Source organism: Ceratotherium simum, chromosome 4 (assembly GCF_057802395.1).
Source record: "Ceratotherium simum simum isolate JZ-2026a chromosome 4, ASM5780239v1, whole genome shotgun sequence".
Classification (NCBI taxonomy): Eukaryota; Metazoa; Chordata; class Mammalia; order Perissodactyla; family Rhinocerotidae; genus Ceratotherium; species Ceratotherium simum.
In genome coordinates, this window is record NC_141903.1 from 74,235,754 (window position 1) to 74,252,733 (window position 16,980).

At 37.7% G+C, this 16,980-nt stretch overlaps 1 protein-coding gene across 9 annotated transcripts in view; it reads left to right on the forward strand.

Moving 5' to 3' along the window:
• The window catches only part of MCTP1 (multiple C2 and transmembrane domain containing 1), a 507,353-nt gene extending 491,440 nt beyond the window's left edge, over positions 1-15,913 (forward strand). For 8 of the 9 annotated variants that reach the window (XM_087430024.1, XM_087430027.1, XM_087430026.1 and 5 more), the window contains 3 exons: positions 1,769-1,878; positions 12,792-12,889; positions 13,860-15,913. In XM_087430024.1, coding sequence (XP_087286150.1) covers positions 1,769-1,878; positions 12,792-12,889; positions 13,860-13,931 — 280 coding nt within the window. In that variant the 3' untranslated portion in view covers positions 13,932-15,913. Of the gene's footprint in view, positions 1-1,768; positions 1,879-12,791; positions 12,893-13,859 lie in introns of those variants that run through there. The other variant, XM_087430034.1, reaches the window with a different exon arrangement.
• The last annotated feature ends 1,067 nt before the right edge of the window (positions 15,914-16,980 follow it).

Here is a 16,980-nt window from a genome sequence, read left to right on the forward strand (position 1 = left end):
CAAGGGAAGCACGAGTGTCAGTAAAGGAGGGAAGACATTTGACCTAGAGAGACACAAAAAGCAAGCCATATGCCACAAAGCTATGGAATAACTCCTAAGTGTTATGTTGAGGTGCAGTATAGGAAGAAAATCTCTTAATCATCCTTTATTGGATCAGCAACTGCCCTGGACAAACCCTACCCCAAGTAAACATAACATACCTTACCAGGAAATTAGAAGAAATAAAAAACGCTAACATTTATCCACATCTTGTACAATTTCATATTTTCCTGAAGTGTCTTTAGGGACCTTTTCACTGCCTTATGAGAAATGCCATACTTTAGACTCCTGGAGTTGATTAGCTCTAATAATATCACTTAATTCACATACACATGTTACCATCACTATCAGTCTTCCTTGATACAATAAAAGCTTCCTCATTTTATGAAGGGGAAAGCTGAGGCTTTGTGAGGTCGACTCATCTGAAGTCACAAGGAACCTAGGCTTTGAACGCAAATCTGCTCCCTTCAGGATGTGTTAGTTCCTCTTTGAAGGCTGAATGCTGAGGCCATGGTGTGCCTGTAAGTGGGGATATAGTTATACACCTAACCCTGAAGCCTCCATGCAATGGTTCTCTGTTTTCTTGAGAACATTGTCACTCTCTCTGAAAAACCACCAGAGATTCACTACAGAATTTCTACACAAAAAGCCTGAAACTATTACGATCTTTCCATGTTCCATGTTCCTGATTTTCTACATCATCTTTTTTGCCTTCTCTGTCTTCATTTTTCACTTCTTTTCCCTTTTTGTCCCACTAAATTCCTTCCCATCTTCTTAATCCTGTCTTTTTTGTAACTTCCTCTACTTCTGTTCATTGATCCCGTCTCTGTTCTTTGTTCTGATGTTGTCTCTCTATCAATACTCAGCCTTGCCGCCTTCCCTGAGCCTCTCCATTATCAGTCACCAGCAGGATGAGAACACTGCAGACCCATCAGCCAGGCCCTGCTATCGCCCACACTTCTCCAATTTACACTCCCTTTTCAGTCTTTCCAATAAATCTACCACACGCCTCACTCTCCTGTGCCAGAAATAATGTAGGGAGAACAGTGGGCAATACTGACTTTATTTCTTAATTATCTTTGTGTTTCTGGTCACATGGGCAATGATGGCAGATGAATGTTTACAAGGCTAACTATTCTATCCCCCCTTGCTGACTTCTAGTTCCAATTGAAACAGCCGAAGTGGGAAGCGAGTATTCCTCTAAAGAATTCTAAAGTTCAGAAGATTTACACCATAGCGTAAGATTTAGTTCTACAGACAATTGCTGGCAACATTTTATTTCTAGTGTGGGGAATCCAGTGTGAGAGTTGATAGAAGAAAGAATGGTAGGCCCTGTGGCATTCTCCTCTGAGAAAATTTGGAGAAAACAAGATTGAGTACTAGTTTTAGAAGTAAAAAAACAAAGTGGGTTATTTTTTTATTTTTTATTTTTTTTACCACGTGTTGAGTCACCCAGGTAGTGTAATGGCTTAGATTCTGAAGTCACTTGAGACAATCTGGAGGGGTTGGTGGCAAGACTTTTACCTGGGCCCTGTGTTCATGGAATTGAGCCGATTATGACTAACCTGTGTCCTCTGATAGCCTACTACCACTGGTTTCTATTCCAAGGAGAAATGCAGTCTTACTAGATCCCTAAACCAGATTTTGAGTCAGAATCACATTTATTTTAATCTTTGTTTGATAAAAGTACGAAGTGCTCAGATTGCTGATGTGTTCATTTCTCCTTCAGTACTTTCAACTGGACTGTCCCCTTCTTAAGCTGGCTGGCCATTGTAGCCCTCTGTGTGTTCACAGTCATCCTGTACTTCATTCCACTGAGATACATTGTCCTTGTCTGGGGTAAGTAAAGCCTTTTTTATTTATTTTTTTAAACTGTCGTAGCTGCTAAGAACAAACTAGTTTTAAGGAATGAGTTATACTGTTGGTAGTTGCCTATATTTATGGTCATGAAGCTTCTCCATGATGAAAGGAGACAGGCCAGTTAAAAAATCACAACAGTATAAAGATTTAGGTCTACCTGCAAAATGCATTTTTCTTCTCTGGCACCATAGGCTCTGTCATACTATAAACATGTAGTTGTGCAGATTCTTCATATATCAAAGTGTAGCTTTGTCTAGATATCACTCTGATTTATTTTCACCACTTATATGTAAACAGAGGCATTTCGATCCATATGGTGCATTTAAGACAATATGCTTTTGTGCTGTGGTACTTTATCTTGTGGAAGCATCTGTAAACATGGTACTATATATGGCCACCTGTTTAAGAGGTCACCTTTAGCATGCAGGAAAAGGATCCTTGGCATTGACAGGCTGCTTAGGAATAAGAAACCTTTATATGTATGAAATAAGAATGCTTCTGCAAAAACCCACCTTAAAGGTGATATTTTTGGTCCTAATTTTTAATGCAATTATGCTGCATGTCAACAGTTCCAACACACCTAGGTGCCATTTAGGTGGTAGTTTCAGCATTCTTCACAGTTTGGGGATTTTTTTTCCTTATCTGTCAAAATTCTTGGTTTGAAAAACTCAATTTTCAGTCTCCAAGATCGATTAACATATAAGACTATGATATTAATGATATATATATATAAATAAGACTGGGTAGAAGTAGAATTCTCTACTTGCCCCTGGCCTGCATACATCTAAGATTGCTAAACCTATACAAAACGCAAAGAACCAAAGTGGGTCTTAACTCCAGAAAACACGTGCTTACACTGAAAGCAAAAAGATCAAAGGGAATGTTTTGTTCCTTTCTTTTTAAGGCTTTTAAAGAAATATGCTAGAATAAAGGGAGAAGGGGTCTGATGTCTCTAAGCCCTCCACTTTTAAGATTCCTATCTCCCTATTCTTTTTGGCCTATCTTGTCATATCTCCAGTAAGCTCTCTTACCCCTTATCACTATCATTACCTTTATTTACATTTGGGGTAGGGAGTGGAAGGTGGGGGGAATGGTGATTATTTTTTCCTTAATTTCTATAATTTAAAGAAACAGTTTCAACTAAGGCAGTCCTCTTACGATACAAGGGAAGAGGCATTTCCACCATGTTCTTGCTTCCCTATTGTATGTTGAAGCCCTCATCTTTCATTCCTTCTCTGATATTTAAAACAGATGCTGTTTTATTGAAGGAATTAGGGTAGGGCATTAGGTGTGGCAGCTTATTACCTCTAACCTACCCAGGGTCAGACCTGCCATCTCAGTTGTGATAGGTGGTGAACCTCTGGTTTCGCTTCCCCGGGTTCTCAGAAACTGGAGCCCATGGCAGACATCTGGCTATGTAACCTGGGGTGGCCTCACTGGCTAGCTGTCTTAAACGTAATTTTTAGAGAATGTGTTTGGGCCTCTTGTTTCATCAAATGAAATAAAACAAGAACAGTCATCCTTTAGTGGTAGGTGATTGCTGAAACATTAACCAGAAATTTAAGACAGAGGTCTCACATGGGGAGACAGGGACCAAAATCATGTTTGCAGAAGTTTATTCTGCTGAACTCCCTGAAGAAGAGCCAAGATGCTCTAGTTTATGGCCTAGTTTTTTACCGGTCTGTTGATTTCATATAAAGCTGTTTATTTTTTTATAAAGTGAATATGCTTCGTAATTTATTAAGTGCAATATAAATTTAAAAGAGTTGACTTAGCTCATTGAAATTCTACATTATACCATAGAATATGTAGAATAGATTCTTCCAGTTTTATATATTATTTTGACGTTTCTATCTCATTAAATTTTTTGTTCGTTTGTGTAATAGCTCCAGTTTCACTTGAATTTGCCTCTCCTCCACATTTGTTCTTCAGGTAGTGCGGAGGATTAACTGTTGAATAATTTAGTATAGGTAGATATGGCTCATCTTTAATTGTCCTTGGTCGTTCTAATCCAAGAAGTTATCCAAGTAAGTCAATCACAGCAGCAACTTTTGCGAGCATTAAATTTAAATTTCTTGTAATTTAAAAGTAAAATTGGTTTCTGAAAATCTCAAAGCCAGAAATGTAGAAATGGAAACTCTTTTTTCTTGTCATAAGAACTTTGAAGATCTCTCTTAGCAACTTTCAAATATGCAATCCAGTATTATTAACTATAGTCACCATGGTGTACATTACATCCCTGTGACTTATTTTATAACTGGAAATTTGTACTTTTTGACTCTTTTTTATGGCTGACTAATATTCCATTGTGTATGTATACATATGTATACACACACACCCCACATTTTCTTTATCCATTCATCCATCAGTGAACACTCAGGTTGTTTCCATGTCTTGGCTATTATAAAAAATGCTGCAATGGACATGGGGATGCATATATCAATTCAAGTTAGTGTTTTTGTTTTCTTTGGATAAATATTCAGAAATGGATCATATGGTAGTTCTATTTTAAATCTTTTGTGGAAACTCCATACTGTTTTCCATAGTGAATGCACCAATTTACATTCCCATCAGCAGTATACAAGGGTTCCCCTTTCTCAACATCCTCGCCAACTCTTATTATTTATTGTCTTTTTGATAATAGCCATTCTAACGGGTGTGAGGTGATATCTCATTGTAGTTTTGATTTGCATTTCCCTGATGATTAATGATGTTGAGCATTTTTTCATATACCCTTTGGCCATCTGTATATCTTCTTTGGAAAAATGTTTATTCTGATTTGCCCATTTTTTAATCAGACTGTTTTTTTGATATTGAGTTGTATGAGTTCTTTCTGTATTTTGAATATTAGCCCCTTATCAGATATATGATTTGCAAATCTTTTCTCCCATTCAGTAGGCTGCTTTTTCATTTTGTTAATGGTTTCCTTTGCTGTGCAGAAGCTTTTTAGTTTGATGTAGTCCCACTTGTTTATTTTTACTTTTGTTGCCTTTGCTTTTGGTGTCAAATACAAAAAATCATAGCCAAGACTGATACCAAAGAGCTTACGGCCTATATTTTCTTCTAAGAGTTCTATGGTTTCGGGTCTTACATTTGAGTCCTTAATCAATTTTTAGTTAATTTTTGTGTATGGTATAAGATAGTAGTCTATTTTCATTCTTTTGCGTGTGGCTGTGCATTTTTCAAACACCCCTTATTGAAGAGACTGTCCTTTCCCCATTGTATATTCTTGGCTCCTGTGTTGTAAATTAATTGACTATATATGCGTGGGTTTATTTCTGGGCTATTTTGTTCCATTGATCTATGTGTCTGTTTTTATGCCAATACCATACTGTTTTGATTACTATAGCTTTGTAATATAGTTTGAAATCAGGGAACAGTATGCCTCCAGCTTTGTTCTTCTTTCTCAAGATTGCTTTGGCTATTCAGGGCCTTTTATGGTTCCATACATATTTTAGGATTGCCTACACTATTTCTATGAAAAATGCCATTGGAATTTTGATAGGGATTGCATTGAATCTGTAGATTGCCTTGGGTAGTCTGGACTTTTTAACGATATGAATTCTTCCAATCCATGAGCATGGAATGTATTTCCATTTATTTGTGTCATCTTCAATTTCTTTCATTAATGTCTTAGAGTTTTCATTGTACAGTCCTTTTACCTCCTTGGTTAAATTTATTCCTAAGTATTTTATTCTTTTTGATGCAATTGAAAATGATAATAATAATTATCTTAATTATAATTATCTTAATTTCTCTTTCTGATAGTTCATTATTAGTGTATGGAAATGCGACAGGTTTTTGTGTATTGATTTTGTATCCTTGTTGGTTCGCAAATTGGCCCCTATAGATGAAGGGCAAAGAGAGACCAAAGAAAGAGGCAGACCACTCCAGATTGCTAGGTGGCAGGTTTAATAAACAAGGAAATTTACTTATGAGGCTTGCCTTGGGTGACCGCAAGACCAGCAGATCTCCACACCCTCCTGCCAAAATCTTAAAGGTTTATATAGAAGCATTAACTGGGTTTAGTCATGTATACCATCCAGATGGTCTCAACAACACCTTACTCTTTCAAGGCTATGTCCTTGGAACAGCTCCCACCATGGGAATGGGGGGCAGAACATACAATCCAAGTATAGGGTAGGGGGTGAGGAGCTTCCAATTTCCCAGGTCCAGCTCACAGGTCATCCGGCAGTCACATCCTTGTGATTTCCTCCTCCAACAATCCTACAACAATACTGAATTCAGTTTATTCTAACAGTTTTTTGGTGGAGTCTTTAGGGTTTATGTATAAGATGATGTCATCTGCAAATAGTGACAGTTTTATTTCTTCCTTTCCAATTTAGATGCTTTTTATTTCTTTTTCTTGCCTGATTGCTCTGGCTAGGACTTCCAATACTACGTTGATTAAGAGTGGAAAGAGTAGGCATCCTTGTCTTGTTCCTGATCTTAGAGGAAAGGTTTTCAGCTTTTCACCATTGCATACAATGTTAGCTGTGGGCTTCTCATATATAGCCTTTATTATGTTGAGGAATGTTCCCTCTATACACATTTTGTTGAGAATTTTTATCATAAATGGATGTTGAATTTTGTCATGCTTTTTCTGCATTTATTGAGATGATCATATGATTTTTATCCTCCATTTTGTTAACATGGTGTATCACATTGATTTACAGATGCTGGACCATCCTTGCATCCCTTGAATAAACCCCAATTGATCATAGTGAATGATCCTTTTAATGTATTGTTGAATTCAGTTTGCTAATATTTTGTAGAGGGTTTTTGCATCTATGTTCATCAGGGATATTGGTCTATAATTTTTTTTTTTGTGGCATCCTTGTCTGGTTTGGTATCAGGGTAATGCTGGTCTTGTAAAATAAATTTGTAGGTATTCCCTTCTATTTCTTGGAAGAGTTTGAGAAAGACTGGTATTAATTCTTCTTTGCATGTTTAGTAGAATTCACCAGTGGAGCTGTCTGGTCCTGGGCTTTTGTTTGTTGGGAGGTTTTTGATTACCAATTCAATCTCCTTACTAGTAATTGGTCTGTTCAGATTTTCTATTTGTTCATGACTCAGTCTTGGAAGGAATAGGAATTTATCTATTTCTTCTAGCTTGCCCAATTTGTTGGTGTATAATTGTTCACAGTAGTTGCTTATGATCCTTTGTATTTCCATGGTTTCATAACTTCTCTTTCATTTCGGATTTTATTTATTTGAGCCCTCTCTCTTTCTCTTGGCGAATCTAGCTAAAGATTTGTCATTTTGTTTATCTTTTCAAAGAACCAGCTCTTAGTTTCATTAATCTTTTCTATTGTCTTTTTAGTCTATTTCATATATTTCCACTCTTTGTAATTCCATTCCTTGTACTAACTTTGGCCTTTGTTCTTTTTCTAGTTCCTTGAGGTGTAAAGTTAGGTTGTTTGAAATTTTTCTTGTTTATTGAGGTAGGCATTTATCACTATGAACTTCCCTTTTAGAACTGCTTTTGCTGCATCACATAAATTTTGGCATATTGTGTTTCCATTTTCATTTGTCTCAAAGTATTTTTTTTTATTTCTCTTTTGGTTTCTTTTTTGACCCATTGGTTGTTCAGTAGCTGTTGTTTAATCTCCACATATTTGTGAATTTTCCAGTTTTCTTCTTGTAATTGATTTCTAGTTTCCTACCATTGTAGTTGGAAAAGATGCTTGATATGATTTCAATCTTCTTAAATTTATTAAGATATGTTTTGTGGCCTAACATATGATCTATCCTGGAGAATTTTCCATGTGCCCTTGAGAAGAATGTGTATTCTGCTGCTTTTGGATGGAATCTGGTGTATATATCTGCTAAGTCCATCTGGTCTAACGTGTCATTTAAGGCCAATGTTTCTTACTGATTTTCTCTCTGGATAATCTATCTGTTGTTGAATGTAGGGTATTAAAGTCCCCTACTATTATTGTATTGCTATCTATTTTTCCCTTTATGTCTGTTAATATTTGCTTTATATGTGTAGGTTAATATGTTATATCATCTTATTGTTATATGTTATATCATGTTGAATTGAACCCTTTATCATTATCTAATGCTCTTCTTTGTCTCTTATTACAGTCTTTGTTTTAAAGTCTATCTTGTCTGATATAAGTATAGCTACCCCAGCTTTCTTTTGGTTTCCATTTGCATGAAGTATCTTTTTCCATACTTGCACTTTCCATCTGTGTCCTTACATCTGAAGTGAGTCTCTTGTAGGCAGCATATAATAAATGGTCTTCTTCTTTTTTGTTGTTGTTGTTATTTTTTATTTAATTATTTTTTTTGTGAGGAAGATCAGCCCTGAGCTAACATCTATGCCAATCCTCCTCTTTTTTTGCTGAGGAAGGCTGGCCCTGAGCTAACATCCATGTCGATCTTCCTCCACTTTATGTGGGACACCGCCACAGCATGGCCTGACAAGCGGTGCATCGGCACGCACCCGGGAACCGAACCCAGGCTGCCAACAGCAGAGCACGTGCACTTAACTGCTAGGCCACGGGGCTGGCCCCCTGGTCTTGTTCTTTTATCCATTCAGGCATTCTATGTCTTTTGATTGGAAAATTTAGTCCATTTACATTTAAAGTAATTATTAATAGGTATGTACTTATTGCCATTTTGTTTGTTTTCTGGCTGTTTTAGAGTTCCTTTCTGTTCCTTTCTTCTTCTCTTGTTCTCTTCCTGTGTGGTTTGATGACTTTCTTTAGTGGTATGCTTAGATTCCTTTCTCATTATCTTTTGTGTATCTACTATAGGTTTTGCTTTGTTGTTACCATGAGGCTTACATATAACACATTATATTTATAACTTAAGTTTGAATACATTCTAAAACTCCACATTTTTACTCTCCCCCGATATTTTATATTTTTGATGTCACATTTTACATCTTTTTATCTTGTCTGTCACTTAACTAATTATTGTAGTTAGTTGTTTTTACTAAATGTCTTTAAACCTTCACACTAGCTTTATAAGTGATTAATCCACTACCTTTATTATATATTTACCAGTGAGATTGATATGTTAATATGGTTTCTTATTACTAATTAGCACATTTTCTTTTCAGCTTAAAGAAGTCCCTTTCACATTTCTTGTAAGGCTGGTTTAGTGGTGATGAAATCCTTTAGATTTTGCTTTTCTAGAAAACTCTTAATCTCATCTTCAATTATGAATGATAACTTTGCCAGGTATAGTATTCTTGGTTGGAAGTTTTTTCTTTCAGCACTTTGAGTTTATCCTGCCACTTTCTTCTGGCCTGCAAATTTTCTGCTGAAAAATCTACTGATAATCTCATGGGGATCCCCTTGTATGTAATAAGTTGTTTTTCTCTTGCTGCTTTTAAGATTCTCACTTTGTCTTTAACTTTTGATAGTTTAATTATAATGTGTCTTGGTGTGGGTCTCTTTGAGTTCTTATTTGGAACTCTTTGGGATTCCTGGAACTGGATGTGTTTCCTTTCCCAGGTTAGGGAAGTTTTCAGTCATTATTTCTTCAAATTAATTTTCTGCCCCTTTCTCTCTTCTCCTTCTAGGACCCCTATAATGTGAATATTAGTGCACTTGACATTGTCCTATAAATCCCTTAAGCTATCTTCATTTTTTAAATTCTTTTTCTTTTTACTGCTCTGATTGGGTGAGTTCCACTGCCCTGTCTTCAAGTTCACTGACTCTTTCTTTGATTTAGCTAGTCTTCCATTGAACCCCTCTAGTGTATTTTTCAGTTCAGTTATTGTATTCTTTACCTCTATGACTTCTATTTGATACTTTCTATCTCTTTGTTGAAGTTTTCACTGTGTTCATCCATGTTTCTCCTGAGTTTGGTGAACATCTTTATGACCATACTTTGAACTCTTTATCAGGTATATTACTTGTCTCTGTTTTATTAAGGTTTTCTTCTGAGGTTTTATCTTGTTCTTTCATTCGAAACGTATTGCTCTGTTTACTCATTTTGCTTGATTCTCTGTGTTGGTTTCTATGCATTAGGTAAAACAGTCACTTCTCTCAGTCTTGAAGGAGTAGCCTCAAGTAGAAGATGAAATTTATGGTTCAACCCTGCCCTAGTTCTTGGTTGTTTCTCAAATCTTTGTGATTGTCCAAGCAGCCTGTTTTATTTTTAATAGCTGCCAGTAGTTGAGGGTGTGCAAAGACCAGTCGGTGTCCCAAAGGGGAGGATCTCAGTCAGCACCTAGATTCAGGCTGATTGGAAGCCAGACCCTCAAGCAGCAGCTTTTAAAGTATACAAATATATACAGTCCTGTGGGACCACAAGTATAAGCCCTGCTGGCCACCAGTGCCAGTCGATCTAGAGGTGTCCCCTGGGAGATGATTGCAAAAATCAGAGCTCCAGATGAGTGTATAAGCTCCTTTCTGGGAGATACCAGTGAGCTATAGCAAGGCAGAGGGAGAGCACAAAGATGGTGTCCCTTGGCCTATGTTCCTTGAGAACATCTCTGTAGGCCTCTCGATGTGTGCCAAACCTGAAGCCTCCCCCTCAGGCTGAAGCTACAGGACAAGCAAATCAGCCTCTTTCACAGAAAGACTGGGGGTGTGTTTCAGTCTGTCATCTCTGTAGTGCCCTGGGGGTGGTAGCCTGCCAAGAACTATCTCTCTGATTGTCACAGTCCTGTGGGACCCAGGAATACAAGCCCCTGGCCACCAGAGTCAGGCAATCTGGGGGCATACCCTTGGCAGCAGCCACAAAAACCAGGGCACTAGACATGTATAAAAGCTCCACTCGGGGAGATACTGGTACTCTGAAGTGCAGCTGAGGGACAGCATGAAGCCGATGTTGCAAGGTAAAGATGGCATTTGCCCAGGAGAAAAAAAAAAAGATGGTGACTCGGGCTAAATTTAGCAAGGCAGAGGGAGAGTGTGAAAATGGCACCTGCCAGCCTCCGTCCCTGGAGAGTATCCCAGCAGGTGCCTGCCCCTCCAGCGATGCTTTAACATTAGCAAATGAATCTCTTTCACATAATGTCTGGGTGCTTTTCAAATGGCTTCTTTTGCACTGGGCACTGGGGCAAGTGAATCGGCTCCCTTTAGAAGCCATTTCTCTGTTCGCTACAGCCCTTTGGGTCTCAGGGATGCAAGCCCTGTTGGTTTTCAAAGCCAGTGGTTTGGGGGCTCATCTATCAGGTGCAGGTCTCAAAAGTTGGGGTACCCAAGTTGGGTACAAACACTTTGCTCCAGGTTTCTGAATTCCCTCCTGATTGTGGGTCACCACGCTAGGTGTGGAGTTTATGGTGAGATTATGTCTCAGCCTCTCCCACTGCTTCAATGTGGCCTTTTTCTCATTTGCCCAGTTTGAAGGAGTTCCTCAGCTAGTTTTCAGGTCTTTTTCAGAGGAAATTGTTCCATATGTAGCTGTAGATTTGGTGTGTCCACGGGAGGAAGTGAGTTCAGGATCTTTCTATGTCACCATGTTGAACTGCCTCCTAGAGGTAAAACCAGATGTAAAACCAGGGCACCAGTCACATGTAAAAGCTCCCCTCGGGGACACTGGCGCTCTGGAGCGTGGTAGAGGGACAGTGTGAAGATGGCGCCAACCAGCTAGAACGAGGCAGAGGGACAGCATAGAGATGGCACCTGCTGTGAAAGAAAAAAGAAAAAAAAAAGCCTAGAGAAAAAAAAATGGCACCCACTGCCTGGAGCAAGTCAAGAACGAGCCCAAAGATGGCACCTTCCAGTCTCTGTGCCCAGGAAGCTCACCCCAGCAGGCTGCCGAATGTGTGTCAACCAGATACCTGCCCCTCAGGCCAGTGCTCCAACACAAGCAAATGAACCTTTCCCACACAAAGTTCGAGCATCCCTTGATCAGCTGCTTCCACACTGGGCCCTGGGGTGGGTGAGTCTGTGCGTGCAAGCCCTTGAAGAGCTGTTTCTAAGATCACTAGAGCCTTGTGGGTCTCGTGGTTGTGAGCCTCATTGGTTTTCAAAGCTAAATGTTTTGGAAGCTCATCTCTCAGGCACAGGTCTTAAAAGCTGGGGATACCTGATCTAGGGTTCAAACCCTTCACTCCTCAGGGAGAAGCTTTGGGTTTTGAGTTCCCTCCCGACTGTGGCTCGCTGTGCTGGGGGTAGGGTTTAAGGGCAGATTGTGTCCCAGCCTCTCCTGCTCACTCCAGTGTGGGCCTTCTCTTGTTCACCTAACATGTAGTCGTTGCTCAGCCAGTTTTTAGTTTCTTTTTTTCAGAGGAAGTTGTTCCATATGTGGCTGTAGATTCAGTGTGCTTGTGGGAGGAGGTGAGTTCAGGATCCTCTTATGTTGCCATCTTCAAAGCTGTTTATTTTTTTAAAAGCTGGTGATAAACTCCTTCTCATTTCAGGTCATTTTGAGAAAAAATCAAGGTCACATGTCTTCTAAACACTTAGCTTGCATAACAGCAACAGTCCCCCCCCAACCCCCACAAAAGATATATCTTTTGAAAAAGGGGAAACCAATAAATCAGACTTCTTGGCTTAAAAACAATCGCAATACAAAATGTGGGAAGACAAGTTTAATCATAGATGGAACACTGAAGCAAAGCTTCTAAGTACTGTAACCCTGAGAGGAAAAGCAAGATACATCAATGCTCATTTTTGCCAGGTGCTTTTGTTTCCCAAATAGAAAGCCTTTCCTGCTGGGAAGAAGCCACTGAAGTACAAAGAGAAAAACAGAGCAGCCATTGAGTTGGGAAGGAGGGAGGAAGGGGACAAAGGAACAAGGGAAGAAGGAAGGAAGAAGAGAGGGAGGGAGGGAGAAAACTGGGTGTATCGGTTCATTCAGTCAAGGCTGAAGGACAGCTTAATCTAGATCTTCAAATCACTGCAACACTTATTCCAGAAAAGTGTTTTATGTAACTCCAGACTTTGGCGATTTCAATAATGTTTGATCTATCACTCTTTCAGGCATCAATAAATTTACAAAAAAGCTTCGGAGTCCGTATGCAATTGATAACAATGAACTACTTGACTTCCTTTCCAGAGTCCCTTCAGACGTACAAGTGGTACGTAGGTTTCATTATTATTATTACTTTACTCTAGTGTGGCATTGGGTTTGAACTTTTATATCTTTTTAATTTCAAAGGATTTAGAAGAGCCAGGTAAAGTTAATAAAGCTTGTAGCAGATTTTGCCATTCAGGAATTTAGCCCCGTTAGGTTATCGAAGAAGAATTTACAGAGAGGAATGGGGAATGGAGAAAGAACGAGAGATGGTTGCATAAAGAACCTACCAGGGCTGTCAGGGATAGCTTCAGCTGGAGTTTGTGAAGGGAAGTCACCATTACCTGAAAGGAGGAAACAGGAATATTAGATGATGAAAGAAAGTATACCAATGGACAGCTGAGAGATAAACACTTCTTCACATAATTTGCACAAATTAAGTAAGTTTTAAAGATGCACATTTTGGAGATCCATGGGGGTAGGGGGGAAATGACTACTTTTTGAAGACAGGGACCCATCTCAATCCTTTGAAATCCTTTGAGGTTAACGCTTATTAATCATCAACTATTTTCAGAGTAAAACGAGAAATGTTATTATCAAAATTGAAGGCTAGGTGTGGCAATGCCTTTTTCCTTTGTTTCAGTTGAGTTTTTGATTTGGTATCAGACACGAGAGTGGGCTGGATGGAGATTAAGCCTATATTAAACAAACAATAAATTGCAAAGAACCATTATCCAGCCCTTCAGAATAGATGGAGATGGTTTTGCTTTTGATGTAATGTGTTATGGACAGTGAAGACCCCAGCCTGTTACCAAGGTTCACATCAGGGCTCTCATGTAGTTTCTGGCAGGACTTCCCTTCTGACTCTTGCTCTATCATTCTATTATTTTCTGCATCCCAGCTGCAGATCTCATACAGCTTCCAGAGTGAGCACATTTTTTACCCCCAAGCACAGTCTCTCATTCCTTTGCTTTTCCTTCCTTTGCCAGAAAGTGGCCATCTGACCAGTCTTTCTCTGAACTCTGTTTAAACAGGTGCAATACCAAGAACTGAAACCAGATCCTTCTCATAGCCCATGTAAAAGGAAGAAAAACAATCTTGGCTAGCCAGCTCCCAGCACTGAGGAGACCAGCATCTTTTTGGGAAGATAAAAGAAAAAGCCTTCAGCCTCAGCAGCTTTTCCTTTCTTTCTGCTTTTCATTTATTTTGCCTTTTTATCATGATCGAGAGAATTAGTAAATAGTGTACAAAGGCATATGTCTTTGAAATTATACTTCCATTGTACAGAATCAATTTGATAAAGGTTTAGCTACTGCTGTGTGAACGCCTTGTTAGCTGTGGATAATAACACACCACACTGGAACAACAAATGAAAGAATGGTAACATTGGGAGATATATACACTTCTCTAATTCCAAGTGGAAGAACCAGAATATTAGATTAAATGCTCAGCTGTGCTCTGATTGAATCTACATAAAATGTAAATGTCAATTTGATTTAAAAATTTTTTTTTTAATATGACTATTTTTTATCTGAAAAGTAATCCATTACAGTTTTCTATGTTTTATACATTTCAAAAGGGAGGGGGGTATCCCCAAACCTGAGTTACGGAACAGATGCATTTCAATTTAACGTAGATTCTGACTTCAGATCCTGACGTTCTTCCCTGTGCAAATTATTCAGATATGACTAGGCTGATTTTAAGCTAATGAATGAAGATACATTCACCCCCTCAAGAGAATCTTCCACACTCTGAAATCCTACAATGAAAACTTCCAAACCTTCAATCATTCCATCTAAAACCTTAAAAAACTACAGGACTACACATAAATACTGCCAGGTTTATAAATGATTGCCTATCATCATCTGAATTTTTATACCTACCACTACTTTAATTTGTACTGAGTTAGGAAATTAGCAATGCAGTTCAGTTGTCAAAAATACTAGCAAACTAAATTGGAATTGCTTTCGGTGTCAGATTCTGCCTCCATGCATCTAAAAATATTGAATACTCAAGTGTTCTCACAGAAAAAAAAGTATCTGCTTTCTCATTAGGTTACTGAAATGCTTTAATGCATAGTACGATTTTTGTTATTAGTGTGAATTTTAATGTAGAGGAGAATGCAGTGTGCTAAGTGATATGCCGGTGTTTCATTACATTCATTTATAGAAAAAATAATCATTCTTGATAATATGAATGCATGAAAACCTATTTTGTAAAATAAACTGCTTATGGGGAGGGGGGGTTTGCCTTTAAAAATGTTTCACTACTTACCATAGACTCTATACTTAAAAATTGCATTCCCAAGACTTATGGTAGTTTTTGTATCTAACTCCCTGGTATATCAAGGGAGTATACCTCTGGAGAGAGAAATAATTTGGTGAGAATGCCTTACGTCCCTGACTTGGTAGGGGATTAAGCTTGGTTGAAATTGCTGCAGACAATGTTTTGCACTACTTTAATAATAATAGACTGGGATAGAGTGGAGATAGATAGGGTTTATGCTGGGAAAATGTAGAAAAGCCAGAAGAAATAAATATATATTTCACTCTAAAGGAATACTCTTTAAAAATAAATTTAATCTCGTCAGAGCTGGTTTTTAAAGTATTTTTATTTTAAAGCTATGTTGTTAAATACTATTTCTTATGATAGAACTATTTTGATCTGTTTATATACTATGCTTGAAAGAATGTCAATTAAATTCCCTTTCTACAGAAAGGTTTGACCTCAATATGTTCTGGTTAGTGCATCATGTTTATAATGACATGCTTACATCCGCATACCATCACTGTTTGTTGCTAAGACATAATACTCCATGAAGTTGATGTTACTACACAAAGTTTATTGATGGGATAATTAGTTTGAAATAACTTTTGATTATACCTTTGTGAGATTTATGTTCCATGCTGATAGTGTCTACTCAAATGTCTACAAGCCTGATATTCTACAACCTCAGATGTATCTAGTGGATAGTAACCATTAATAGATGACTAATTTCTGTTTGTTGCATTCTTTCAAATTTCAGACGTTCAGTTCAATGGTAATGTTGACTATACATTCATTGCATTAAATACAAAAATAATAATAATCTTTTCTAAGTATAATCAGTACTCTTTTTTTTGGGGGGGGGGTGGTTGACAGAGGATTGTGTGCATATTCTTATAAATGACACTTCACTTAAAGAAACCTAGGTTTGATTTGGACAAACAAATCAAACTCTCCCTGAAACCTTGACTGTTGTTATATAAAACTCAATACCTTCAGAGGGGTGAGCATCCAGTGAAGCTGATAGAGGAGTAAGAACTATCTTGGGGCATGAAAGTGATATTCAGAGGAATCTTCATTGCTTTTAGAAACTACTACATGCACAGGCTGAAAACAAGAGGTTGTCTCTCATAGAATTATAACTATTTCTTTCTCCTTCTCATATAGATACAATTTTGCCTTTTGAAAGCTGCTTAACTTGATTTAGTTTTGAGAAATCTGCAATGTAAATTTTTCAAGACACATTAAGAGATTGGCTGTCACTCTAACACCTATTTGGATTGCTAAATACAGTAGTCGTGTAAACTATTAAATATACTCCTCAGTATCTTTTGAAGGTCATTCATATTCCAAACTACTATTATTGCCATTAATTGTGCTAATTCATAAGAAATGCATATTTTAAATCTGTTTTTCATTTATAAAAAGAATATAGTACTTGTTGTTCATTTTGGTACTGTTCTACAGACTCAAATTGATAGATGCTATATGGATTCCAAATTATTTTTGAACCATTCTATGCACTAGGATAATCTGAATTGAGTGATTCTTTACATGACTTTGCTTTGTGATATATTTATTGAGTGCCTCCTACATGACTTGCCCTGTCGTAGGCAATGGTCAAACCAATGATAGTATATTCAATCAAATCTGGAGCTAAAGATTAGTGCTAGTAAAATTTAATTGATATGTTTCTGAAAGTATCTTTTATAGAATTTTATTCCGTATTTAAAAGTGAAGAAAAATTCAGTAGTTAAGCTGTCTCATTCAGGGACCATAGGAACTTTTTTTCCATTTTGATCTCAATAACCAAATGTCTCTAATGCTGCAAGTAGTCTAGTTTTGTATTAACAAGTCTTATTCGAGGCTTTAATTTCAGTTTATACACTT